The 27,107-nt window shown below is 39.7% G+C and overlaps 1 protein-coding gene across 1 annotated transcript in view; it reads right to left on the bottom strand.

Annotated features, from left to right (window-relative positions):
• Nucleotides 1-26,736, bottom strand: part of LOC137171021 (potassium/sodium hyperpolarization-activated cyclic nucleotide-gated channel 1) — a 77,815-nt gene extending 51,079 nt beyond the window's left edge. The window contains exons 1-2 of the mRNA XM_067574742.1: nucleotides 26,166-26,736; nucleotides 17,856-18,279 (exon numbers count right to left, since the gene is read on the bottom strand). Coding sequence (XP_067430843.1) covers nucleotides 17,856-18,279; nucleotides 26,166-26,521 — 780 coding nt within the window. The 5' untranslated portion in view covers nucleotides 26,522-26,736. The remainder of the gene's footprint in view (nucleotides 1-17,855; nucleotides 18,280-26,165) is intronic.
• Between the last annotated feature and the right edge of the window lie 371 nt (nucleotides 26,737-27,107).

Below are 27,107 nucleotides of genomic sequence, written 5' to 3'. Positions count from 1 at the left end.
GGATTTAGGAAGTTTCATGTTTTTTTCTTCTGTCTCTCTTCTTATATCTACCAAAAGAGTTGTTGAATTCTCTCTAGATATAAAAAACAACTTCTGAAGACAATATATGGCCTTAGATGAGGCTTAATATGGAATATTTTATGTTCACTAGAAACACATTCCCAGTGCTATTCTCTCCCCCAAGAAAAGCATCTCGCTGGAAGTAATTAGAGTTCACATGAATGCAACGTACTATGCGTAATCGTGTTGATATATGTATAGTTCCGAAATAAATAAACATAAATAGAGTTGGCATTATTTCAGAGCTTCAGGCAACATACTGTGTGCTCTAGGAAGCTAATCAGTCTGCAAATCTGTCTACAATGCAGACTAGAAAAGACTAGACTCCACAAGAAGAGGAGAAAGAAGAGAAGCAATGTTGTACTCTCGATGCCAACGCAGAGTGAAAACCGCAAAAACATTGATTCACTGCATAAAAAAAAGCTCTGAATCTTCAGCTCAGAGGCAGTGCATTTAGTTAATGAGGCCCAAGAGCAATTTGTAGCCAGAGACTTAATTAAAAGGCAGGTGGTGATCGATGGGATCTTTACACAGGCAGAAAACAAGTAGCGATCCATTAATGTAACAGAGAACATTTTTAAAGAGGAAGTCATTATTTCTTCTGTGCATGCACTTCTCTGTCAAAAGATTAAAGAAAACAACTTCAGTTTCAGTTGTTCTTTCTTGATGATTTAATTAACATGCATAATTTGGCTTTTATTTTATTTATTTGGTTTGATTTTTGAAGTTGTTACAGCCTGATTTTTACATCATTTCAGCAATTAACCCAATGAAATAAAACCATTTGACAAGCATCTTAATAGTGAAGTTATCTTGAGTATTTCATGTAAAGACAATCAAATACTTCTATCACCGAGTCAAGTCTTGAACACAGTGTACCGCACTCCTGCCAGTAACGAGCCACAAATAATAGAATTATGTTTCCCTCCATTGACTTTCTTTTAAAGTCTGTCATTTCATTTCCATCTTACAAAACAAATAATGGACTAGGGACTTAACTGCTTTATATGTTAAAGTCGCTATATTTCTCTTTATTTTTGTTGTGCAGTTACTTTGATATGAATTGTGCGACACATGTAATCCATAAATGTCTGAACATATCCTTGTGACCTACAGCAGATGCATATTTTTGATCATTACATATTTGAGTGTAGGATAATAATAGATATGTGACGTTGTAGATGAGATGATGCTTCTCTTTACTGGATTAGCTACCAAACATTAATCAATGCGTTCATTTAATTGGCTAAGTCATCCTTTGGCAAATTGTATCAATCACAAGTTAAAATAAAGACATTTTCTATCCAAGCAGCCATCCTATGGGGAACGCAGCCGTTCATCTGCTCTGTTTTCCATCATTTCTGTGTCCGTCAGCAGTATTCTCTTGTTCTTCCACTAAGCACATCACACTGCACCGCGAGCCTAGCTCCCTTGCCCGCTGTCTCACCCGCTCTGCGTCTATTTTGGTCGTGTGAGCGTGATAACCTCAACACTTCTGTTCTGCCTTAATCTGTGCTCTACCATTCAGAGCTGCATTGGCAGAAGCAGCATCCTCCCGGGCAGAAGCCCACACACGCCCAGGGGTCACATTTATGATGTTTTCTGCATGTACTTAATTTGTGGATTGTGTGGAGATACTGTGTTGGTAATGGCTTTAGGACTGAAACATTTACTTGTTATATAAGAATCTGGTTTCTGTTTTCTATCAGTACTTCAATACATCATGACACACACAGTGTGCTAAGCAGGAGAACTCAGGGGCCATTTAAAGTTCCTCTCCAGACATGTTTTAAGATGTACTGCATATAAAAGACTCTACTTTGAATAATAATTTGTGTCTCGTTAAAATCCTTAAAATGACATCTACTCCTTCTCTCTCATTAAAAATTGCAGAATCTATGATTATGTAAATATATTCCCTCTCAAAAGTTTAACTGTTGGACACAAGATGTCTCCTACTTCACCGTAAAGTCCATTCTCAGTAGGTGTGCACTGCAGGCTTCAAGTTTCCACATCACACTTGTGTAAATTGAATATTGGATCAGAATTGGCTTTGAAACTATTTGTGATGTCAAAAATCCTGCTCGTAGGCCACCCCTTAAAATTGGATTTTCAATGATCACAGAGAAACTTTCCACTTTCCGCAGATGAATGTGAAAACAGCCTTCTGGTGTCGAACTCTGTAAATACATCATTCTGCACAGTGAAGCTCAAACATCCAACTGAAGGAACAAGAAGAAAGAGATATTTTTGAGTGGAGGGGGACTTTAAAAACCATAAATGTGGACATTATTCTGAGTAGGGATTAATGTATGCAGTTAATGTATTCCATTAATTTATGCATATTCTTTTAGAAATTTCTTTCAAGGCTTGTTAAAGTCTGCCTTATGCTGTGAAAGGCTCAGTGCATCAGGGGAACAAGTGAACATATTTATGGATGAGGAGGAGGTTGAATGTTCTATTGATTTGTACCTGTAACCTGAGCGGTGGTAACAAAATAGCAACATCAGCTAAGCACTAAGAAAACATGTACACATGACGGACACCTCCAAATTCAAGCAGGACTCGTACCTGTGCACTGATAACTCATTAGCATAACGTCAAAGTTGCTGAGAATACAGATGAGTATGGTATGAGTGGACAAACTATTTAAAAACAAGCCAGCAGGCTGAAGAACAACTGCATTCCCACATGACCCATTTTCCCTCCAATTGTCTGGTTATGCAAGTCTGTTTCAGCACGACAGTTTGAAAAATCATTCCAGGAATTAAATCAGTGCCCTCAGTCTATGATGGAGGAAAGAAGGAAAGAGCCAAAGAGCTGAGAGATGAAAGGGAGGTAACGGACAGACCAAACGCATGCATGCAACATCTACCCGAGGCACTGCTGCCCACCAAGCAAGTCAAATCCATGAAATACAAGAAAACACCACCGGTAAAATATTTACTTATACGTATAAAGTAAGATTGCAATTATGATTTTCAATTAACACTATTTGTCTGTAGTTGGCATAGATATATTTTTATATTATTTCTTATGTGGCAAAACCTCTAGCCTATATGGACTGAATGTCTTACAGCATGTTTTATATGAGTTGTAAGTTACCAATTAGCTCTTATTTTAGCCCATGTGTGAGTACATGGCATTTAGTACTTTCCTGTTACAGTAACTCCCTGGGCTACTTCTTGTAAATGATACTCTGGGAAAAAAGTAATATTTAAAAAGAATAGTTCTACATTTCAGAAATATCTTATTTACTCTTATTTGCTTTCTTGCTGAGAGTTAAATAAGAAGATTGATCCCACTCTCATGTCTGTGCCTTAAGTTTAGAGCTAGAGCTAACATAGTATAGAGACTGGAGGGGGAAACAGCTAGCATGGCTCACTATAAAGTAAAAAAAAAACTCCTGTCAGCATGTCTAGCTCAACTTGGTCGCAAATAAATATTTTCAGCACCTAACTCGTAAAAAAAACACAGCTTTTCATTTTTACACTTATGTTTGTGTCCCTGTTAAACATGCTAGCTGTTTTCCCCTGCTTCTAGTCTTTATGCTAAGCTAAGCTAAGCTAAGCTAAGCTTTTTATGTTAAATGTTATTTTCCTGAAAAAAAACCTAAATTATCTAACAACTTTACATTTTATTTTGAACAATCAAAAACATATATTTTTTTGTAGCACATATAGACGTTTATCATGTTCTGTCCCACTCACTATTACCTGACCCAATATAAAAACATATACAATTCACCACGCGTCTGAATTCAACATTGATTTGTCTGTATGTGTGTCAATCAATCAAAGTGTCGTTGTCAAGGCTGTTGCTAGCCTATGACGCTTGCGGCTCTTTCTGACAGAATGTGTCAGTATGCTAACGGTTAGCTGTCATGCCAAAGAGAGAGTCGGTCTTTTCTAAAGAGCTCGAGGAGGGTTACTCCTTCCTTCACAAAGTACCTGGCAAGAAAAATGCTTCTGCACACACTGCAAGAGTACATTATTGGTCACGCACAGTGGAAATGCCAATATAAAAGATCATATTAAGATGGCAAAACATAAGCGGTGGTTTCCCTGATAGCTAAGAGCTCCAAAAAAGAAACTGCAAAGTACCCAGCAATCTTCTTAAAGATAACTTTCTTTAAACGCTCTTACTCAATTTTTGCTATTAACAAGGTGCAATTGTGATTTAACATTTTAATCTTTGTAAAGTCGCGACCAGCTCATGGCATAGCGATGTGAAGGTGTAAATTAAAATTACTTCTATGTTATAACCTATGAAGTTATTTATAAGCCACAAAGAGATTTGTGGAAAAAAAAACAAAAAAAAAAAGCTGGCAGAGAATGTGTCAGAGTCGGCCATTTAGCTGGCAGCATGCACTTGTGCACACTGACAAATGCCTTGGTGGATTTTAGGGGACAGAACATAATTTTTTCGTCTGCTGAGGCACTGTCCATGGTGTTGAAAGGTGCACTCGGTAGGTGTGCTGAACACTGAAATAACTGTCCCCCATCCTGATGAAAATGTCTACAGTGTATACATGTACACGTGCATGAACGTGCTGTACACTTAAGGGTCCCGGTATGGAGGGTTGAACATATGGTCATTCTAATCTTGTGGCCGTTTAATATTCGAACCTTAACCGTGCTTATTTTACAAACACAGTGAGTATACTCCATGAATGCAGGCAAGCATGCCGAAAGATAAAAACACAAAAGGAAAAAAGAAATAGACAGAGAGAAGAAGAGACAGAAAGAGTAAGAAATGTTATTTTTGCAAATGTCACGGGGAAGTGAAAGATAGGAAGGGCGAGTGTTTTAGTCTGAGTTGTGGCTGTGCTAAGAAGGCAGTCAGGGAAGATTAGTGCCCATGTGAGAGCAGGAGGGATTTGACTGGATTGCACAGGGTGACCTGCTGTGCTCATGTAAACATCAGTAAGATGGACCCTTCCTACCACAGTTTACAGCGAGGACACACCCCTCCCGATATGCCGGGAGATAGCCTCGCTGTATGATTTTAAACTGGTGAATCATCCATACTCAAAGCTGCCATTGATCCTTTCTGTGCACTGTGGCCTCTGAAGCTCAAACAGAATATATAATGGCTCTCCCAAACATCAAAACACAAAGTGCTTTATAACCGGCATGATAGTAAATACACAGCTCTATGGGGTCAGTATGATATTATAATCAGTAACCTAGAGTGCAGCAATGGCATATTATCTAGTCTCACATGTGTAGCATCATGACTACACCTGATATGCTACATAATCTAATCTGTACTGCACTCACACATGGACATCTACGATAATAATTTTCTATAGTGTAATAATAGTTCATTGCTATAATGACGCTCCCATAAGACGGTATAAATTGTTGTGTTTAGATTCATATAAACAGTTCAATAGATGAGCACAGCTGTCGTCGTGACAGATTGATGTAGGGTGTTTCAGCGAATCCATCCACCAGCACATTAACTCTTGGGAAGTGAAAGTAGAAGAACCCTAAATGCTTCACTAGTTACTAATTAATTAATTTGCACAAGGCATCATTACAGGATGTCTGCCCCCCCCCTCAATGTGATAACTATGGGATCATTATAAGAGCCCCATGGAGAATCAGTCATGGAGAGTTTTAGTGCAGTTTAGACCTTAAGAGCTTTTCCTACCAGGATCATGAATGCATCTGTTCCCCTTCAGTGAGACCCTCCCCACAAACCCCCAACATAACCAGCTACACTCAACCAGGCAACCACCAACAACACATCAGTGAACAAAAATAACTGAGATTAGCCTAATCTCCACACTTATCACTTTAGCTCCCTCCCAAGACTATATCTGTCATCCGTCTGCTTACTGTACTGTGCACACCACGCAGCAGGAAACTTGTGTTCACAGGGGGATATCCCATATGAACATGGGATCAAAGTTGCTTTCTTACTTGAAACTCTACAGGGACTTAATACAAATTAAGAAAATATATATATATCATTGCTGCATATCAAAATATGGGTTTAAAAACAAAATTATGCTAAAAAAAAATAAGCAGCAGCTGTTGGAAAAATAGCAGATGTTGATTTTGTTTGACTGCTTTGGGGCTGCTGAAACACTTATACCCCAGGCTCAGTAACGGAAGATAGCAGTGGTTTGAGGACACTGCATGTATTGTTTACTACTCTGAATGGTAGCAGAGATCTGATTTGTATAGCATAAAACCTGATTCCATTTGTCTTTCAAGGAGAAAGATTTATGATTAAAACACTATTTTTTAAAAAAATATTGCATAAGACTTAGCGTCCTGTCTAGACAAACTATTCCTTCTCTTTTTCTCTGTCCCTTCCGCTCGGTGTCACTGCCTTCCTGTCTCGCTATCTGTTTCTCTCTTTGCTGTGCAGACATGTCCGTTTGTATCATACATCAAATAAAAGGCCGAGGTGAGAGACAGACTGACAGTGACAGTAAGAGACGAAAAGAGAGAGAGACGGAGAGAGATAAATAGAGGTACTCCCAGTGGAAGAGTATACAACATTTTAAATGTCATACATCAATTTACAGTGACAGTATGATACTATATGATGTATGATCAAGTGATCAAGTCGGCTGAAAAAGCCAACGGTTGTTAGTGTTGGCAGACTGACAGGAATCTAAGCTTGATGAATATGATGGGTTGTTTTTTTTTACCAGTAACATGTTTTTTTTTTGTATTTTGTGGTACAGTATGCAAATTCATTGTTTTAAATCTTGAAACATATGGTACGCAGCATAGGAGAAATTGACTATCTAGACTATTTTCTCACTTTAAAGCCTTGTAGGCTCTCTCTCTCTCTCCCCCTGTTCTATCTATTTATGAGGATATCAAGAGGACACACTTTTGTTGTTTGAGTGTGTGTGTGTGTGGTACATCCAATGTTTGATAGCTTACATCAAGAGTAAAACTCATGGATCACGTCCAATCCACACTTTTATTATTCATCCAATATGTTTTTTTTTTTTTAAATATATGCATATGTGTGTTTCTGATTAATGTGTGGATTTTAGTTGCAAGAGTTTCTGTTGACATACTCTTTTTAAAAGCCCTGTATTTATAGCGATGTGTGCATAACCAGTCTCTGATTCAACAAAACACAAAAATAAAGTGCAGCTGTGGAACTATAATCAGAGTATATAAAGCTTTACTTTTCTCACTACTTTAACACCATGGATCTGACAATTAACTTTGTACTCCAAACCATATGGTCAAGCAATTAACACTCTCTACTGCAGTTAACAAGACCAACTGACGGCAGAAGGAGCACTGAGTGACTTGGCAAGGGACAAATGGGTTAAATCTACAGGGGACGAGGAGAAAAACTCTTTCTTTCAGGCGGTGGAGTCTGGGATTTTCCACCCCGTGGGCCAACAGTGAGCTTCCCTCAGTGAGCTGAGCAAGAACATGATTCAAGGCACATTATGTTCATCGTCAGAGAGCCGTGTCTTAAAACAGAGACGACAAGAAAACAGACAGCATGAGAGGGAAAAAAGCATTGTCCTTCGTTTTTGTCTGCTAGACAAAATTGGACTAGAGGAGTCCATTAGGCTATTGTGTGTGTGTTAGACTTTACTTGCTTGGTTGTGCGTGTGTGTGTGTGTGTGTGTGCGAAAGGGTGAAAAAAGAAAAATGCACAGAGAGGGTTGAGAGTAAGAGACATAATGTGTGTTTTAGGGAAGATAATTGCTAACTGCTGCACCGAAGAAAGAAGTGCAACAACCAAATAGTGTTAAATACGTTAATATAGTTATTCAAGCACAAACTAAAGCTCTAATAAATTGAGTCTACAACTTCGGTAACAGTAATGACAACCAAAACTATATTGATAACAGTAAAAATGAATGTTGACAGTCTAGGTAATAAAATATGGTTTATATTTCCTAAATTTGTAGTAGGTTTTTATAACACACGTTTGTACAGTACATTTAACATAAATGCTGCTGAAAACTGCTACGCCAGTGCGGGTTCCTCTTAGTTAGACAGAGATCCCCTTCCTCATAAGATGTCAAATGTGTGACAGGCAGATTGTCACACATTAAGACACGTGACAGAGCTCTTTAGCCCCCCGCAGGCTGCAACTCCCACACACGAGATAACAAAGGTCTGCTTCGCCTCCAGTATAATACAGGGCAAGGGGTTCCCAAATCTGTTTATGCCAATGACCGCCAAAATTCTATAATACCTTGTTGACTCCTGTCTACGTACTACACAAAGCAAAACGCAATTTAATTTGGCTGTGAAATCAAGGCGCTCGCAAGCTATAGTATCTTGTTAGAAAGTCAAACCTGAATAAAAAGATGGAAACACGGTTGCTGTTAACATGAAAATGCAAACATTTTTTTTTAGCTTTCTCCATAAAAAGGCTGCTGTTGTAAGACGTGCTCAACCAAACGGGATAAAGCATGTAAAAACACCACTAGAGAGCCTGAACACTGATGAAAAATGCAAGAGTGAAGAAGAGGCAGCAGTGAATTCACTGTTCCGTAGCCAAGTGCTTAGTAGCACTGGACACATGCTTTAGTGACAAACGCAATGTGTTTCTCCATGTATGGATATCGGTCAGTAGCAGTTGTACAGCACAAAACATGACCCTGTTCACTGATATCAAATCAAGATGAAGATTTCTTTGTATTACAGTATGTTCATATTCAGAGCCAGTTTCAGATACATGAAATCCAAAGGTCAAATATGTATTGAGCCTTTTATTCAGCATTTCATTGCTTAAATCAGCAAATTATGCTATCATTGTAGCCACATTGAGTGTACTAGAGCTTACAATGTGCAGTGTTGGAATTATTCTAAGACCAGCAAAGGACCAGATAGATAATTGTTAATACAGTGATGAGCCTTAAAACAGTAAGACCGCATTTCAACTTCACCTCCAGAAAATATCAGGCACCTACTGTATTACTCATGAAATCACAATAATTATCTGTATTTATACATAGATTTGTAAAATGCACAGAGGCCATTAACTTCAGAAGAAAAGCATAAGGGTCACCCCAAATGGTGGAGTACAATCACATTAGAGGAAGGTGACCGAGACGGAGCAACTGCTCAAGCAGACGCTCAGATATGAGGATGTAGATGATGTCTCCCCTGACTCCCAGGTAATTGTATCCAAATGCAAACTACAGGAGGAATGTCTTATCAAAAGACTGTAATCAGTACGGCACTCTGCACATCAATTTTAATACAGCCGCATGCCTTGTGTGGAGAAATTATTCTTGATTCATTAACCTTCATGCAATTTTCAATCAATCAGACTTGTTTACGTATAAAAAAGAAAGCTAAACTTCACTCATGATACACAATCCTGCTTCAAGGACTTCTGCCCCATTTGATAAATAACATGACTCCAGGCACAGAATTCATCTGAAACAAGTGCAAACATCTTAGTTGTCCCTCAGTGTCCTCAACATAGCTTTGTGTGTAAAATCAGACCTCTGTTTGCTTTGCAAAACAATGTCCCCTCCAAAAAAAGTTCTTCTTGTTGGGATATTAAATATAAACAACCAGCTGTGCTGCAGCCTTGCTATGCGTACTTCATGCAGCGGCGGTACAGAATCCAGGCTAATTCACAACTTTTCCGAAGTTAAATTGCGTGTTGGGCTCTACAACTTTCCTAGAAGCCTTAATCTCTTAGTGACTTTGTTAGTGAGCAGAGTTACTGTAGATCTCCACCAGCCGTGTGTGATTTCTTTTCAAGAGATTTCAAAGTCAACTCCGATGATTATCTGATTCATTTTGAGTGTTTCACTTAAACGTTTTTTATCAGATTTGATCTGATGGCTTAAAACACTCATTTTGGGACATCATTCCCATTATTTGAACTATTATATTGAAGTATTGGCCTGTGAAAAGTCAGTAGTATATTTTAGGAATGAAAAAGATAATTTGTGCTATCAAACTGTCATATGCTACCTCTAGGCTACAGGGTATGAAATATCCAGACGCACACACACACACACACACATAGACATAGACATGACACAGTACCACAATAATTCTCGGCCTCACACACGGACATCACATCACATCACATCACATCACATCACATCAAATCATGTCACATCACATCACATCACACGAAAAAGTTGTATACAGTCATCAGCCAATGGCTCCGCTCCAACGCAGCTTTCTCACAGAGGAGAGTCCCGTTCTACAACTAAATGCCATTTGAGAGAACATGCTAATGAGGCCAAGCTCCTTTTAATTATCCTCCTATAAATGTCATTCGCTGTTCACTGTGATGAATGCGTTGTATATTTCCGTATAGATCCAACTTGTCTTTGTCACTGTAATAAATTGCATGTAGGTGCAGCTAAAATAGAGAAGCATGTCTTGAAATGTAAATAAATAAAAAAAAATACCAGATCCCATTGAAAAACCTTTGTCCTTACTTAATTTAGAATCGTTTCACAAGTTGTAATTACAGATAGAAATAGGTTCAACACAACTGGAAATCAATCAGAGGAAAATAATACAGGAATCACTGTTGCTGCTGTGTGACACACACACAAAGATGAAAATCCCCCCCTTTGTTTCTTTTCTTTTTCTCTCTTTCTTGTTGTTTCTCTTGCCCTCACTTTCAACCCCACACATGATTCAGCACTTCATGATTCAGGACACCATCTGTGTGTGTGTGTGTGTGTGTGTGTGTGTGTGTGTGTGTGCTTATGCACCTGCGTCCTTGCATGAGACCGAGGCGGTGGCCTCAAGGCACTGAGGACATGGCATAGCCTATTCTGAGACAGGTGAATCAAGTCCACAGGACTCAATAAACCAAAGCCGACTAATCTCTTTTGGCACAAAACTATCTGTTGCTGAGGTGGCAAATTACACAATGGCACAGTGGACCCCGTTTTTCGCCTCACAATGCCAGCGAGGAGTGCTGTCATTTATCAATCAAAAATGCAAAACATGCACTGGTTTCAGATTCTCAAATGTGAAGATTTGCTGTTTTATATCATTGTGAAATACTGATTTGGATCTTGAGTTTTGAAAGCAACTTGAAGACGTCACCTTGGGTTCTGGTAAATTAAAACAGGCATTTTTCACTATTTTCTGACATAACTAACTGAAGAAATCATCTACACATGAATACTGAGCATGACTATTAGTTGAATCCCTATTTTCAATTTTCTCTGTTTTATACCTTAACTTGAAATTTCTGTTCATTTAGTGCACTCTACATTATTAGAAATGATGTAATCTGCAGATATATAACGGCTACTGTCATCAAAAACCATATGAAGAAACTGAGCCTTTCAAGTTCTTTCCTGGCTTTAATCCAGGAAACTAAAAGTGTGCACAGACAAACATTCACACCTCATCCACCTTCATTCTGTTTACATACTACGTCTAAAGATGGAGGAGTATAAAGAGCTCTGTTGTCAGACTGTCACACAATAGCACGGATTATTTCAGAGGAGACTAAATTTTGCCAGAGTAATGTAGTTAAAGGCTCCTCTTCTGCTCCCATTCAGTGAACTAGATACCCAGGTCAGTTGGCTCACATTTTCCCCCCTTTCAGATCAATTTACCAACCGAGCAGTGAATCAACCGTGCACCTTTGCTCAGGACGAGGGATCCCTAAAGACACTCTAATTAAACAGATCACTTGCATCATGCTCTGCCGTCAGCCGTAGCAGAACAATGCCTTGTAAAAAAAATAGCCAGCTCAAAAGACAAAATATATTTTCTCCACCAGTATCTTTGTATTTACCAGTCATTACCAGTCATTAGTGGTGAATTAAAAGATCACATTGAGCTGACTCAATCTGTCACATTAGTGCTCACAGAAACAGGTTCTACATTGACATGACAGCTCTATGATTCTGACACCGACAAAGTGAAAGTGGAGTTTCACTGCCATAGCTGCCATTTTCTACAGGTAGCAGCTTAGTGCCTCACAGACATTAAGCTCATTTTCCTATAAAAAATGAATGTAATTCTTGTTGCATGACTGAGATGATAAAAATAAATCAACATCACTGATTCAGAGAAGGCCCAACCTCCCCCGCCTCATCAAGAATGCATACTGTTCATATGATGGGCAGAAGACCCTTTCAGGGCATCTTCATGCCGCAAACTCTGGTGATGACACGATGGCAGGAGATGATGACACACTTTCATCACCATGAGCAGATTTTCAGAACCATAAAAAAGAAATTGGAAAAGAGAGAAGCAAAGACAGAAAACTAATAACTAATAACAATACATGATTAGAATAATAATCTACAATAAGTAAATTACGGTGAATTATCAGCAGGTGAAAATCGTAATATTACTCCCTGTGCCGCTACTGTATTGTGTTTATCTTGACTATAGTAGGTGGGAGTCATAATTCACCACGTGTGAAAATGTGTTGAAAAAGTATCAAAATACAGGTGAATCTGCAACATGACCATGTATGAAACACCACTATATCAGTTTAAATAAAGAGGAAAACAATTGTGTCAAAATGCTTATGTATTTACTGCATCATGAAGCACATATGTTGATAATTATGGTTGACTCATAGTGTGTTACGAAGCAGAGTCTGTGGTGTTTTAACACACACGTCAAACACTACACACAAATGATGTGTGTAGTGTGTGAGATTCAAATGTAAAGGATAAAAAGGGGACAAATCTCCGTCAGTATCATAAAAGAATACACCATGATTTTACAGGCAGCTTATCGCCAGGAAAATTGTACCATACTCTAGTTCTAGTTCTGCAGTTTGCTAAATTAGCTTCCAAAATGTTATATTAACGTATTTACCACAATTTTCAATGCAGCGTCTCAGAGAGAAACAATAATTAGGTCCCAACAGATGTCTTATGAGGCAATCATTGATGACTTTTCTGCAGAGAAAATACAATAAATGGTAAAGTAACTAATTTAAAAATGTGTGTGTTTTTGCCTGTTAAATCTGTAATGCATATCCAAGGTATTTCACCTTTTACACACCACAGAACAGTAACAGAAAAAGAACAATTTTTCTATATCCTCAGTATAACCACAGACATGCCAAAAGCCTGAAGCTTCCTGTTTTTAGAGTATATGGGTTGTTCTCAGTTATTTATACCTTTAACTGAGCATAAACATAGACTAGAATGTTCTGCAAAATATGCTTTATTTGCAGTGAAAAGTAATGTAAATGAAATAATACAGTGTATCAGTAAACAGAATGTGATGATGCTGTAAAGATTACTTTTACTGATTTGTTACCGATAAGTTTTGGCCCATAGCTGAGTAACAGTCACATTGTGCCTGGGGGCTCAGAAAGGGTAGAGCCACCCCCGGGAGCTGGTATGCTGCCACAAGCCCAACCTGAACCCTTGTGCTTTAGCTGAGATCTGGCGGGAGGCCTGGTGGCTGTGATGAGCCAGATGTGGCACTGGGAGCTGTGGGGATTCTCTACAGCAGTTTAAAAATGTTATCCCTTTAGTCTGCTTTCTTTTGCACTTTTTATTAAATACAATGAACAAAAAGCAGCACTGGATGGGGTGGGATCTAAAACAATTCCTACATAAATGATAAAGATCTTGCCAACATTGGTGCATATCCAAAGGTAACAACAGAAGGCGGGGGAAAAAAAGACAGCCAGCCTGTCGTGACTGTAAGGTCATTGGGATAATTAGCTCGGTATCTGAGAGGGCATGAAATAATAAGAGAAACATAAGGGAAGCAGGGTTAGAAATGAATAGGAGCAGGGGGCAAAACCGCCCTTGAAAGATCTAAAAATGCCTGTGAAATTAAAAATGAAAGGGCAAAAAAATGCCCCCGATAACTGTTCTCATTATTTCATTGAATTGTTAAATACTCAGCCATTAAATATGATTCCCCCGTGGGCCACTATAGGTGAGTGTTAGGAACCTATGACTATGAGATTTTTTCCAGTGTTCTCTGGGAATTGAGCAGAAATTGTTCACATCAGATGGCGGTATTAATTGATTTTTTTTGTATTTTTTGCTACTTGGAAGCAGCAGAATGCGGTAAACGTAATACTGACATATTATAATCTTTTAGGTTGATAAGGTGAGCATTCTAGCAAACAGATGGCTATATATAGATGCACATCCAGCAGACACAGAGCAACATTACCATTATTGTGAGGTTGTATTTCTGGCTGCCTGATGAATGTAAGTCAAAAATTCACTCTCCTTTTAGCTCTTAAGCTGATAAATGCTCAATTATGTTCACCAGCTAGTCACTAACTTTGTCTGTCTGCCATTTGGTACTGTGCAGGTAGCACCAAGTGGGTTTATGAGAGTTTTTTTGCTGCTACCAGCAAAGGGGTTGATGTAACCGGTGAGACAAAGTCCTGAGTTACTTCCAGATGTGTAAATGTACAGAACACCAGCCTCCATTTGGTCGGCGCTTGTTTGTTTTGTTCAGTGCGGTGTATGAGCAGTTTACTGCTCTGCATGACCTTGACACTGTATGACAATTTCTTGACAATTTCCCACAGCACTGCATATTGCAATAATTATGTGTGAGCAAACAAATAAATGAACAAATGAGTGAACAAACACACAGAAAAATGCGTACAAATACAAATAGTAGCACATAGCTAGAACTGCTCTATGTGAAAAGTGCCCTGAGATAACTTATGTTATGATTTGGTGTTATATATATATATATATATATATATATATATATATATATATATATATATAAAATTGAATTGAATTGAATTGAATATAGTAGCACAAACACCAAGTAAGCTGGGGTCAGAACCTGTAAAACATGTATGTAATTCTCAACTACGCAACCACATCTAAAATTCGATTTTACTTGTAAATTACAGTAGAAGTAATGCTTACCCTCCAACTATAGCATGAAATATATATTTTCTATTCATTATTTTTCCGACTAATTGGCACAGCCAGATGGAGTCATCTACTACTCCTTTCTAATGAGTGACAATCAACTGAGTGAGTTGCTTAAATAAGATGCATCAGTTCCTTTGTGAATACTAATACTGTAGCCATTCAGCTGTTTTACTCAGACCATAATACTCAGCAGCCACTTCCCAGCATAAATGCTGGTAAAAGGTTCATGTACTGGCACAAGTACATTTAACAAAGGAAACCAGTAAAAAAAGTATTTATGGAGACAATTGAGACATAAACTAATAGGTAATCATCTCAACATATTATATAGCCTACATATATATTACTATTTAAAATCTTGTGAACACGAGTTTGATTTTTTTTTGTAAAATTGAGTTGTGGAAGTGTGAGGTGAAGATATCAAATGTTTTTTGGATGATTACCTTGCATTTTGCAGACTACAGACAGTAGTCAATTGTCTTTTTAGTGCACATTAAGGTCTATGAAAAACATCCATGAATCGCTCTGAAAGAGAGCGTTAACAAAAACAATCTGACTTAGCCCAGTTCTCAATGTCCAGCCTACACTGATGAAATAACATCTCACTTTCCTTTGCAGATGGAGGGAAGAAATGGTGACAAAGTGAGGAGGGGGGCAGGAAGCACACAACAGATGAAGGAATGACGGACATAAGGGCTAGAAGATGACTTATTGTTGAAACTGACTGACTAACTCCATCCTGGGCTTATGTATTGATGGTTCACTGCTTGAAACCCATTATGATGGCAGAAGACTACATTCGTCCCTCCATTAAAGCGCTAATCCTGCATCCTACACCTAACATGTTATGACAGCTTGGAATTTTTCCACCAAGTGCCTTTTTTCTTCAGTTCCTGTGGATGCGTTTGATTTGCTGTTATTTTATTACTCAGTGTGTCTATTTAATGTGGTACACCAAAAGAACTATATTAAATTTCTATCTGTATTTTTTAGCTTACTAAAGTTAAACCTAGCGAAGGAATGAGTGCTACAGGAGGATGACATACTGTGAGTGAGAAAAAGCATGCAACGGGGAGAGAGGGAGAGAACCACAGAGGAAGAAAGAGGCAGAGTTTGATAAACAGAAAGACGAATGGAGGCAAAGAGGAATGACTGAACATGAGAAAGACAAACTGAGAGTGCAGGGCTGTAAGCTCTGCTGTTGTATCCAAGCATTATGACACAACCCTATATACTGCACTGCCTGCCTGTATGTTCGCTGCAGATTTTCATTAACCTTGCGGCACCGTCTGTTTGTGTTTCTAACCTGCTCCATACCATCTCATCCTCCCACTGCATACAGTATGGGCCTACAAACTAGACAGCAATATGCTGTAATTTACTGCCCGAAATTCATAATCAACTTCCCACATAGTGTGCATGTCGAGATAATAACGCAGAGTAACTGCAATGTAAATGGTGCTCACTTTCAGACTATGGTTTGTGATGTGTATCCTACAATAATGTAAATCCAAAACCATACTTGGCAAAGCTTGAATAAAGCTTTGCTGAAGCATGAATAATGTTTTTGTTTTTCAAATGCCACATTTTGCATTAAGGAGCAATGTAAAACAGTTAAAAATAAGCACTGACAGAAAAATATAAGCTACCATAAACACTATAAAAGTCTGCTGTCTCATTGGTGCTTGAGTATAAACATGATCTTTTTCTGCTCCATACATGTTCACTGATCCTTGGCATGGGGGCTGGGAATTGAAAACACTGCACAATTGTACTATTTATTTAAGTTCTGGCAGGATACTTCTCAGAACTATACCTATTAGTGTGTTTATAAAAGCTTACATTTCCAGATGCATTATATTTAGGTTGCTAAATGCACCTTTATACGGCAAGCATCTATTTTTACACTTTCAGTGTTATCGACATATCATTGAGCCATGCTGTATGTGCACTCTAAAGAATGTAAGCTTAGGTTGAGCCCCAACAACAACACAACCACTTCTGCCGGTATAACAAACAACATGGATAACAGCAGCCAGATAACAACAAGGGCAGGAGACGGTAGGGCAAGGACGTTCAGGATGAGGTAAGAGGGAGAGGCAAGCACATTAAAAATGGGGTTGCGGCCACCTATTTACATTTTATCCAAGCTACTATTCAAATCAAACATGATGTCAGTGCTTGGCCATGAAGTCTAAAAGGTATCCATCGGCTGAAATGGCTCAGTCATGATATGGAGGAGGACAATCTTTCGATCTGTCAGTGTAATGAAATCATTACCAGGAGAAGGAGAAGACTAGAGCCTGGTTAAATAGTCTGAGTCAGGGAGTGCAGTGACTCAATGGAGGGTAATAATGTATCACCCTCCGATATGTCCTGTGGGGTATAACCTTGTGAATGTTCGCACAAGCTCAACCAGAGGCGTCTGGAACATCCACACCAGCAAAACATTCAGAAAGCAGTTCATTTAGGCTCTAATCTACATTACCTTTACTCTGTTATACTCTTTTGATAAAATAGTTAACTACATTATATTATGCCCTGAATCCATGTATAATACAACTATTATATTTGGTACTGAGGCTTTTTCTCTCAGAAAAATGGAAGCAATTACTTTTGATTTCTGATTTTGAATTAATTTCACCCATCAATGAGCTGAGACAGACATTACCACTTGTTACCCCAGATAAGCCTTCTGACCAGTGGTGATTGACAGCACCTATTAGATTTATATGTGCACAATTATATCTCTGCATTAACCTTTCAAGGTTGTTACCGTGCTGCTGGGGAAAAGCACCCAGCCAGATCAAGAACGACCACGCAGCGCAGAAATATAAACAAAATATACACCATATCTCTGTCTGACTCATTGTCTTGCTCTGCTTTAATATCAATCTTTTTTATATTTTTTATTTTCCTGTTCACTGATATACATAGACAAATATATACACACCTCCTCCCACTGATGTATGTATCTGATGAGTCGGGACAGTCTTAAGAGACGTAGGAGACTGAGGATCTTGGTGAAGCGGACGATTCGCAGGGCACGGGCTGTTTTATATACCTCCGAGTCAAAGCCTTTCTCCACTATTAAAAAGATATAATCCACTGGAATGGAGGAGAGAAAGTCCACGACGAACCAGCTCTTCAGGTAATTCATCTTGATGACCTTGGGGTCGAGGATGATCTCAGAGCTCTCCTCGTTGACAATCCCCGTCCTGAAGTTCATGACCAGGTCCACCAGGAAGATGGTGTCCGAGGCCACATTGAAGACCAGCCAGGTGGTGGTAGTCTGCTCTGAGAAGAAGGTTATTCCCACAGGAATGATGATTAGATTCCCCATCATCATGATGAGCATTATCAAGTCCCAGTAGAACCTGGAGACGAACAAACACAAATAAGTACATACAGTAATGCAAGGCAGAAATCATATTAAGTTATAAACAGTTGAATATGTGAATAGCTCGCAAAAGAAAAATAGTCAATGAAGGGAAAAGAATGTATAAGGAATTATCTGTATAGCATTAAACATGTCAAACCCTACTTCTTAAGCAAAACAGCTTAAAAGAAATTATCAGCACAAAAACACAACCATGGACCATTTCCAGAGAATGTGAATATCTTTTGTGTGAGGCTAGAATGAGGCTAGAAAGCATTCCAGTTAAATAAAATAAAGAATGAGGCTGTACTTATTACAAAGCTGTGCTTTGAGCTAAATGCTAACATCATCATGTTCACAACGACAATGCTAAAATGATGTATACTGTGTTATTTTAATTATGTTCACCATCTTAGTTTAGTGTGTTAGTATGTTAACATTAGCTAACTAGCACCAAACACAAAATACAGTAGACGCTAATGGGAATGTCATAAGTATTGCAGAAATTTGGCCATGAACCAAAATATTGGACACCTTAAAATGTTGACCTGATGATGGCCCTATATGAAAACTCAGCTGTTCACCAATGTTATTACAATTCATCCTGACGGGGACATGAATGTCTGAACCAAATTCCGTAACAATGCATCCAATAGTTGTTGAGACATTTCACTCAAAACCACAACTGTCAACCTCATGGTGGCACTACAGGTAAAGTTAAGGGATCTCTAAAGTGGGTTGGATTCATCCTCTGGGGACCATGTATGTCCAATCCATCCAACATTTGCTGAGATATTTCAGTCTGGACCAAGGAGGTGGAACGACTGACCAACATCCCTAGAGCCCTCCCGCTAGTGTGGCTAAAAAAAATGTTTTGGCTCTTATTTCCTTCTTTGGGAGTTCTGCAATCAGCATATTACATGTTGCCAATGTATCTAGCATAGCAATAATCAGTAGAAGAGTCTTCAAGACTCTGGTCTGTGGATGTACACAGGATGTTATGTCCTCACAAACTATCTTGCTAAGAGGAGCTAACAGCAGGTGCAGCTCTGACAGCTACATTATGCTTGAGTTGTTACCAAATCTCTTTTAGTCTTTTGGCAGTCAGGGCCTGGAGTTAACTATGATTCAAGGACATAATGAAACATGGTGCAATCACTTACTGGATGCATGTGGGCCCCTGTAGTATGAGACCCTCTCATTCTGCCTGGCTGTGTTAATGCCCCTGCCCTCTGTCCTGTGATGAGCAGAGCCACAAGTGATTCATCAGCACCCTGCTCTTTTCACGAAGTGTCCTGGGCCCCGATAAAGGCCGAGCAACCATGAATGAAAATAGATGCTTTCAGGAATCCTATCTCGTGCTAAAAACTCTCCACTGACGCCATCCTTGCTGTCTGACTGCCTGCCTCTGCTCTGCCTTGCTGTCCATCCATTGCTGTTGTTGAAGATGAAAATGGACTGGCTGGCTGGTTGGCAGGCTGCCTGTCTTTGCTGGCAGACTGGCCACCCAGTAATGGATCTGTTTGAATAAATTAAGCCAGGGCCTTGGCTTTATAAATATCCACAGATCATGTGTCTGATAATTGTCTTCACTTCAACTAAACAGCGGTCATCTAGGTGGTTCATAATATCCACCACAGGTATTTTTACACCAGCAGGCATTGAACTGAGGCCTATGGAGTGACTTACTGTAACACCTTGAGCGGGACATCAAAGAAGAGAAGATGATGCATTCTGGTTCATTTGATGCTATTTTTCTCAAGTATTAATGGTAGCAACATTTAACAATAACAATGATCATGAGGACCCTATGGTCGGTTATTTCTTTGTTATAAATATCAAAATGTTTGAATAAGAGATTGCAGTGAAGACATCTGCCATGATTCATCATTTCAATTGCTTCATAACAAGATTTATTGAAAAGAACTATTCATATCTGAGGGAAACAAGAACAATGATAAAGATGAAACCATGATTATAAAGATATTTTTAGAAATCCTTTCAATTTGTAGAAAACATAAATTACTTTAGATGACTTAATTAGTCTGTAGTTAAGAAGGATAGCTGCATAGGAACAAAAAGAAAAAGGAACACTTTGAGAAAAAAACTCAAAAAGATTAAGTTCATAATCTAAAATAAATTAATTTATAGAATGCTGTCAAGTACCATTTTCATCATAACAATTTTGGATGTGTTATTTCTCCATTTTGTATTTTGTGACAATGTAATACCTAACTACATTGACAATACAGTATAAAATTCAATTAATTAGAAACCACACAGCTTATACTTTCTGGCTTACCACAAGTAAACATCCTGATTCCACTCAACAGTTCATTGTCAGCATCTGTTAATACGCAATTGCTATGTTCCAAGGATTAGAAATGTTGGACGTGTTCCATTCTGATATTGACATATCCAAAAATGAGAGCCAACATCTCTTAGATATGCCTATTTCTCTCATGACTTGAGTAGGTGGCATTTATACTGTATATGACCTCTAGGACACCCACTTATTCATGAATAAAACATTTTGTTTCTTTCTCTGAACTAGAACTATAAAACAGGAGACCACAACACATGCTGCATGAGAGGGTAGTTGTTCACAAACTTAAAGAAGGGCCCTGACAAATGAAGAGCAGTCCAAATATCTAAATGTAAGTACATTCCTGATTTCAAGCCAAATCTAAGGCAAGTAACCCCTTTTTTAAAAAAACAGTCACAAAGCGTGCCATTGCAGTCAGCCCCAACAACTGCTCTAACACTGCATCCATCATTGTATTAAGCTCTTGCTTCAGTGCGCCAACTCTGAGAAGGCACGCAACCCCAGCTAAACCAGTAGCAGAGTGCAGTTCACCCAGCTGTAAATTCAGCTCCAACTCCAGCAGTGCAATCAGTGCCCAGTTTAACTCCTGCTTCATTTTTAACTACTCCAGCAGTGCACCTTCTTGACTTTCACATCACCTGGTTCTTTTAACAGTACTTTCAGCTCCAGACCAGTAGTGGACCTTGCCCCAGCCATGCATTCACATCCAGAGAAGCTAGTCATTTATTATCCTGAGTCCTGCTTCAATTTGTCAACCAGCTCTGGAACACACCAACAAACTGCTGTCCTGATTAAAGAGGGAGTTGCCATTACCGGATCACCGTTCTCAAACGCAGAATTGATTCCTCTGCCAATGTATGCACCCTTTATGACATGACACAACATTTCAAACAACAAAATCAAACAGGTGACACACTCCTCACTAACAAGAATCAGTGTATACAGTAGCCCCTTTGGACTACTTTCTGTAGAATCCAAAAAAAGACAAACCGTGGCACACTGGCAATCATAGACATCACTACTGTGGTACATTAGAGAACCTCCTGCTCTTTAGTGCAACCAGCTCCAGTGGAGGCAGAAGAATTACCATTTTAACAATCCTGCTCTGTATCAAGCCAGCTCGACTTGTAGGTTTCCTCCCTACAACAAGTGCTCTATCATAATCAATGCCAGACCACTCCTGCCAAGCAACAGAGGGAACCCCACAGTCTTACTCAGCATAGCCCGACCCTATCCAATCTGCAGTCTAACAGTTAAACTGTGCTACACTACTACTCATCTTGCTTTAGTCTGTCATTAAATATTCAAGAAGTACTTTTAGGGATGTAACATTATTAAATTTGGGCCTGTAAACACCCAGTCACTGAAGAAAGAATGTTTTATAATATGGAACATCTGAATCTTAAAACTGAGGAATGTCATTTTTATATTGTTTCATTATGTGTTATATTTATAGTAGGAATCAAAACAGAAAAGAGAAAAGAAATTTCCTAAAAAAGCAGAACCAGCTAATTTTCGGCAAGACACATTATAGGTACCGATGTTAACTTTAAATGGCGAGAAAAATTGTGCGCAAGAACAGCAATGTCACATTTTAACTATGATCATATAATACACCCATGTGTCTTGGCCAAACAGACACCCTCTTTAAAACAGGCTATGAAAGAGTAGTCTTTTAGACTATGACAAAGGCCTCTCCTTAGAATAACCAGATGTGTATGAGGCCATGCACGAGGCCTCTCTAAAAATCTATGAATAATGAATATTACTAACCTGCCATTAATCTTTAAGCAGCCACTGTGTACAAAGAATATGTTGGATATTGAGTTTCAAACACTCCCACAAAGCAATATAAAGCCTGTGTGAATAGTGGTGTCATTCATGGACTCTACCTACGTAAGATGTTTCATTAAAAGACCATACAGTGTTTTTTGTTTTCTCTTTTTGGTCATACAAGGTTCTGCCACAGTATAAAAAAGAACAAATGAAGAATGGGGCAGTAAATATGTAGTATAATAATGTAACAGTGAAAGATAGCTGGTGATACACTCCTATAGCAAAAACCAAACAAATAAAAATAATTGAGTTGTTAAGTTAAGCCCTACAGTTGAGAGCAGATTAACTTTTAAGCCAAAATACAAGATGACCTGCCAAGCAAAGAGTACCCTTGCCTATGCACCAGCATGATAGGTAGCTTAAAGTGCTAGGATATTACCTCACAGTACCACTTTCAAGCCAGAAGGCAAAATCTATCTGGCATGGAAGGGTTGTGTCTTTACACTGGTTAGAGGACAAGGACTTCCTCTGAAAAACTGCCCTTTGGAAAATGTCATGACGAAGGACCCTCAGGGGGCCTTCACCAGCCTGAGTTAGTGAAATATTTTCTAATACAGCAGAAATTAAAGGACACACCACCATTGGACTGTCAGACTCAGCACTTAAGTGGTTTCAGTCCTACCTTTCTGGTAGGGCTAAGTATGTCTCACTGGGAGGATGCAGGTCTAGATTGCTCCCTGTCACCCGTGGTGTTCCACAAGGATTGGTTCTCAGCCCCATCCTGTTTACCCTCTACATGCTCCCCCTTGGACATGTCATCATTGCTATGCTGCCCCAAACCCTGTCTTAAGGAGATAAAGGCCTAGATAAGCACAAATTTCCCCCACTTAAACACCAGCAACACTGAAACTCTCCTCTCTGCCACTCCACACCAGATTCAGTCATCCCCCATACCTTATGTCACCTTTGACAGCCAGGACATCCCCCTTTCCTCCTCAGTCACTAATCTGGGTATTAGGTTTGACCCTTAGCTGACTTCTGAAGACCATATAAGACAAAACCTCTGTTTACCATTTCAAATACATCTCTAATCTCCGCCTCTCTCTAACCCTGTCAGATGCAAAGAAACTTGTGTATGCCTTTATTTCCTCAAGACTGGACTACTGCAATGCACTCTTAACAGGGATCTCTGGCAGGAGCATCCAGAAGCTCCAGTACATTCAGAACAGCGGTGCCAGGATCATGACGAGAGTGCGAAAACACAAACATATAACACTAATTCTGTTTTCATTGCACTGGCTCCCTGTCACCTTCAGGATTGACTACAAAGTCCTGCTACTCACATACAAATCCATTAACGGACATGCGCCTCCCTACCTACAGGAACTGATCATCCCACAAACCTCCCTCCGCTCCCTCAGATCTGCCAACAGCTTGCTCTTCCAGGCCCTCAGTACTAAGCACCACACCATGGGGTATCGAGCCAGCTGCTCTGCTGGACCACACTTGTGGAACAGCCTTCCTAACCATCTGAGTGCAGTAAAGACCCTAGACTCTTTTTTTTTTTTTTTTTTTTTAAAAGGCCTAAAAACCGTACTATTCAGGAAGGCTTTTTCATCTTAACTCTTGTTGCTATTTTCTTTATGTTGTGTGTTCTATGTTAATACCGTAGCACTTAGAGTTTCACTATTAATGAAAAGTGCGGTACAAATTAAATGCATTATCATAATTATTAGTATTATTTGTTATTTATGATCCATCATCGCCCATTACAACACTTTTCTCCAACACTTTTCCAGGTCTTTTCTCCTTTGATTGTCCCCAAATGTTCCTCCTTTGACAAAACAGTGTAGCAAATGCAGCTCATACACTTAAGACAACTAATTAATTAATACAAACATTAATAACCATAAAGAAGGTATGCATATTACTGAATTATTCAGGTCCTACCCTTTGGCCATCTTTTAGACGGGTCAATCTCCTTACATAATTGTTTTCAGAGAATGCTAAGCTCATTGACTGTTGTGTTGTGCTACTAATCCTTGCCCACCGTTATTGTACATCTGTGTGCGTGCATGTGTGCGCACAGCATGTGCATATGCCTTTGTTTTCGTGTGGGTGAGGGCAGATATCCTAGTTAGCATTATTCTCATGTAATTATATGGCAAGCGCATAGAAATTGTACAGGGCAAGAAAAAGTAAAGGCCCAATGGATATTTATGTGGTTTAGAGCCATCATGCTCACTGTTTTGTATCTCATTGTTGCACTAAAATATATCAATACAATCTATCTGTCAAAACAAGCATGGTACAACAGTCGTAAAGGCCAGTGGAAGTGCAACTGCAACTTTCAGTGAACCAGTTTTTTAGCTTAGAATTTAGCTTACATAACAAGCTCCAGCTCTGTATCAGAAGCAGCAGCAGAAAGCTGAAGGAACCAGAGTGCTGCATATCCAGGCCTGCTCTGAGTTCAGGACCATGGACAGCTCTGTGTTCAAGGCAGAGGGAACAACGTGCCCTGGCACTTTACATGTGGCTACAACGGAAAACGGGGATGACTGTCACCATCAAGCTGTGCCAGGGGACACTGGTGCACAGACTGGGCCAGATGAGATGCTTAATTGGTTAGGTGGTGAACTGTAAACACGCAGCTTGTGGAGAACCAGTCCTGCTTGTACCTGATCTCATTTGTTTCCCATTTGAACACACTGTGTTCAAATGCTACACACTGTGTTCAAATGTTCAACAAATTAGAGCAGGCAGGTTTATTGTCTACACTCTAACTGACTGTACTCATTTCCTAACACTGCTTATCATGAATGTGTGATGATATAGTCGAGTCCTTGCGTCTTTCACCAGGCAGTTTCACTTACTGTCTCACTCTTTGGGACAATAGGACAATGCACTTTTGGCTTGTTTAGGTGAGAGAATAGCGTGCCAAAGCAAAAATTAACAGCCTGCAGGCCAATCATGTCACTGTGGCATTTAGAAAATGCCAAGAAAGGAAGTGTGGCATGATCCTTCCGCAGCTCTTTTGAAAGAAACACATTCCATCACATTTCCTCAGCAGGGCAGCTTCAAAAATATATCACTCACACATTAGTCCTGTCACATGTTTGCAACTGTAGCCTATGATTAGATTCCATAATCAATTTTCTCTCAAAATTCAAAAAACACGGCCATCTTCCCCTTAATCGTTTCCCTGCACGATTTTACCGCATTCTGTGCTTCTTTTTTTTTTTTTTTGCACACAGGCCCGTCGTCTTACCGCCGCCTATGAAATGTTTACAACCGTGATGGTGCATTGGCACTGTCACGTTGTGTGCAGGTACTGTCGCCCCTACACAAGCGGAATATGTCGCAATGAGGACCTGGCACTGTGCTGTTAGTGTGCAACAGCCAGAATGTGCGCGCTTGTGTGTGTTTTCAAATCATGACATTCACCATCATTTTTCCAAGGACATTTCACTGATACACCTTTGTAGCCTTAATGCGTCCCTCTCTATTAGGCTATAATAAAAATGCCGCAATGAAACACACACACACACACACACAGACACACTCGCAAAGCACATTTTGACAGTGAAGCTCTCAGCCAGCGGAAGCCTGATTGCCTAAATACAGAGGTAGATTAGCGCTTTGGGGCAGGCTGTGCGTGTGCTGATGACAGAGCGTTATGTGTGAAAGTGTACAGCTTGCAGACCCTGGGGTGACGGGAGGGGTGGATAAAAAAAAGGGGGGAGGGAGGAGGAGGGTGAGCAGGTGTCTTTTCCAGCCCTTACCTAAAATCGCTATATGGATGAATGATCCAGTATCCGGCCGTTTGAACCCTCTCTTGCTCTTTCTCCACGGCTTTCTGACTGCCGAACATACGCAAGGAGAACTTATTGACTCCGGGCTGCATCATGGCCCCAAATTGCCTCTGCATAAAACCAGATTGCCTGGCCGCCCCCTCCAGATCGTCAAACCCGACCATGGCCTCTTCCCGCTCCCCCTTGAAGCCCACTGAGTTGCCATGGTCCTTCATGTTCTGGCTCCCCGTGTTATTTTTCTGTATCGAGTCTTGCCTCTGAAAAACATTATTCCCATCCGCCTTCTCCTCCTTGTTGCTGGAGAACGAATTAGATTTGTCTTCCATGGTGTTCTTAGTTTTCCCGTTTTTCTCTGTGACAAAGCGTTCCGTCTCCTGCTCGGGAGGACTGCGCGCAAAACTCGAGAGGACCCGCCGTGGGCTCTCCTGTTTCTTTTGATGTCCTTCAAACTGTTCAGCTCCTCTGCCTTCAACGCGAGTGCTGCAAACTGAGACAGAGTACCAGAGAGCCCGGTGGATCAGGTTTCTTGGGTTACCGCCATCTACCGACGGCCCCGGCTTCTACCGTCCAAAAGCCTCTGCCTCGTCTCACTTCGCACGGCACTGCGGTTTAACTGGCACATGCTCCTGCACCTTATTTACATAATGTGGCTCATGATAGCCCCCTCCTTTCTCCTCATATGTCACCAGTTTCATACATGGCAGGAGGAAGCCAACATTATAGAAGCAGATCGGTTTTAATTGTATATGAAGTTAATGGAGACGTGTTTTTTATTCTTTTTTTTATGCAGTTGATACACCATGTGTGCTTCCTGTTGCTCGGCTGGCAGCAGGTTTGTTTCCTACTGAGGAGTGATAATAGAAAACAACACGGTGAAACATATTGTTATGTCGGTGTGATCATGGTTTGTGC

The sequence above is a fragment of the Thunnus thynnus genome, chromosome 19, assembly GCF_963924715.1.
Source record: "Thunnus thynnus chromosome 19, fThuThy2.1, whole genome shotgun sequence".
NCBI lineage: Eukaryota > Metazoa > Chordata > Actinopteri > Scombriformes > Scombridae > Thunnus > Thunnus thynnus.
The sequence above is the reverse complement of the archived record's forward strand: the minus strand, read 5'-3'. Positions and strand labels throughout refer to the sequence as shown.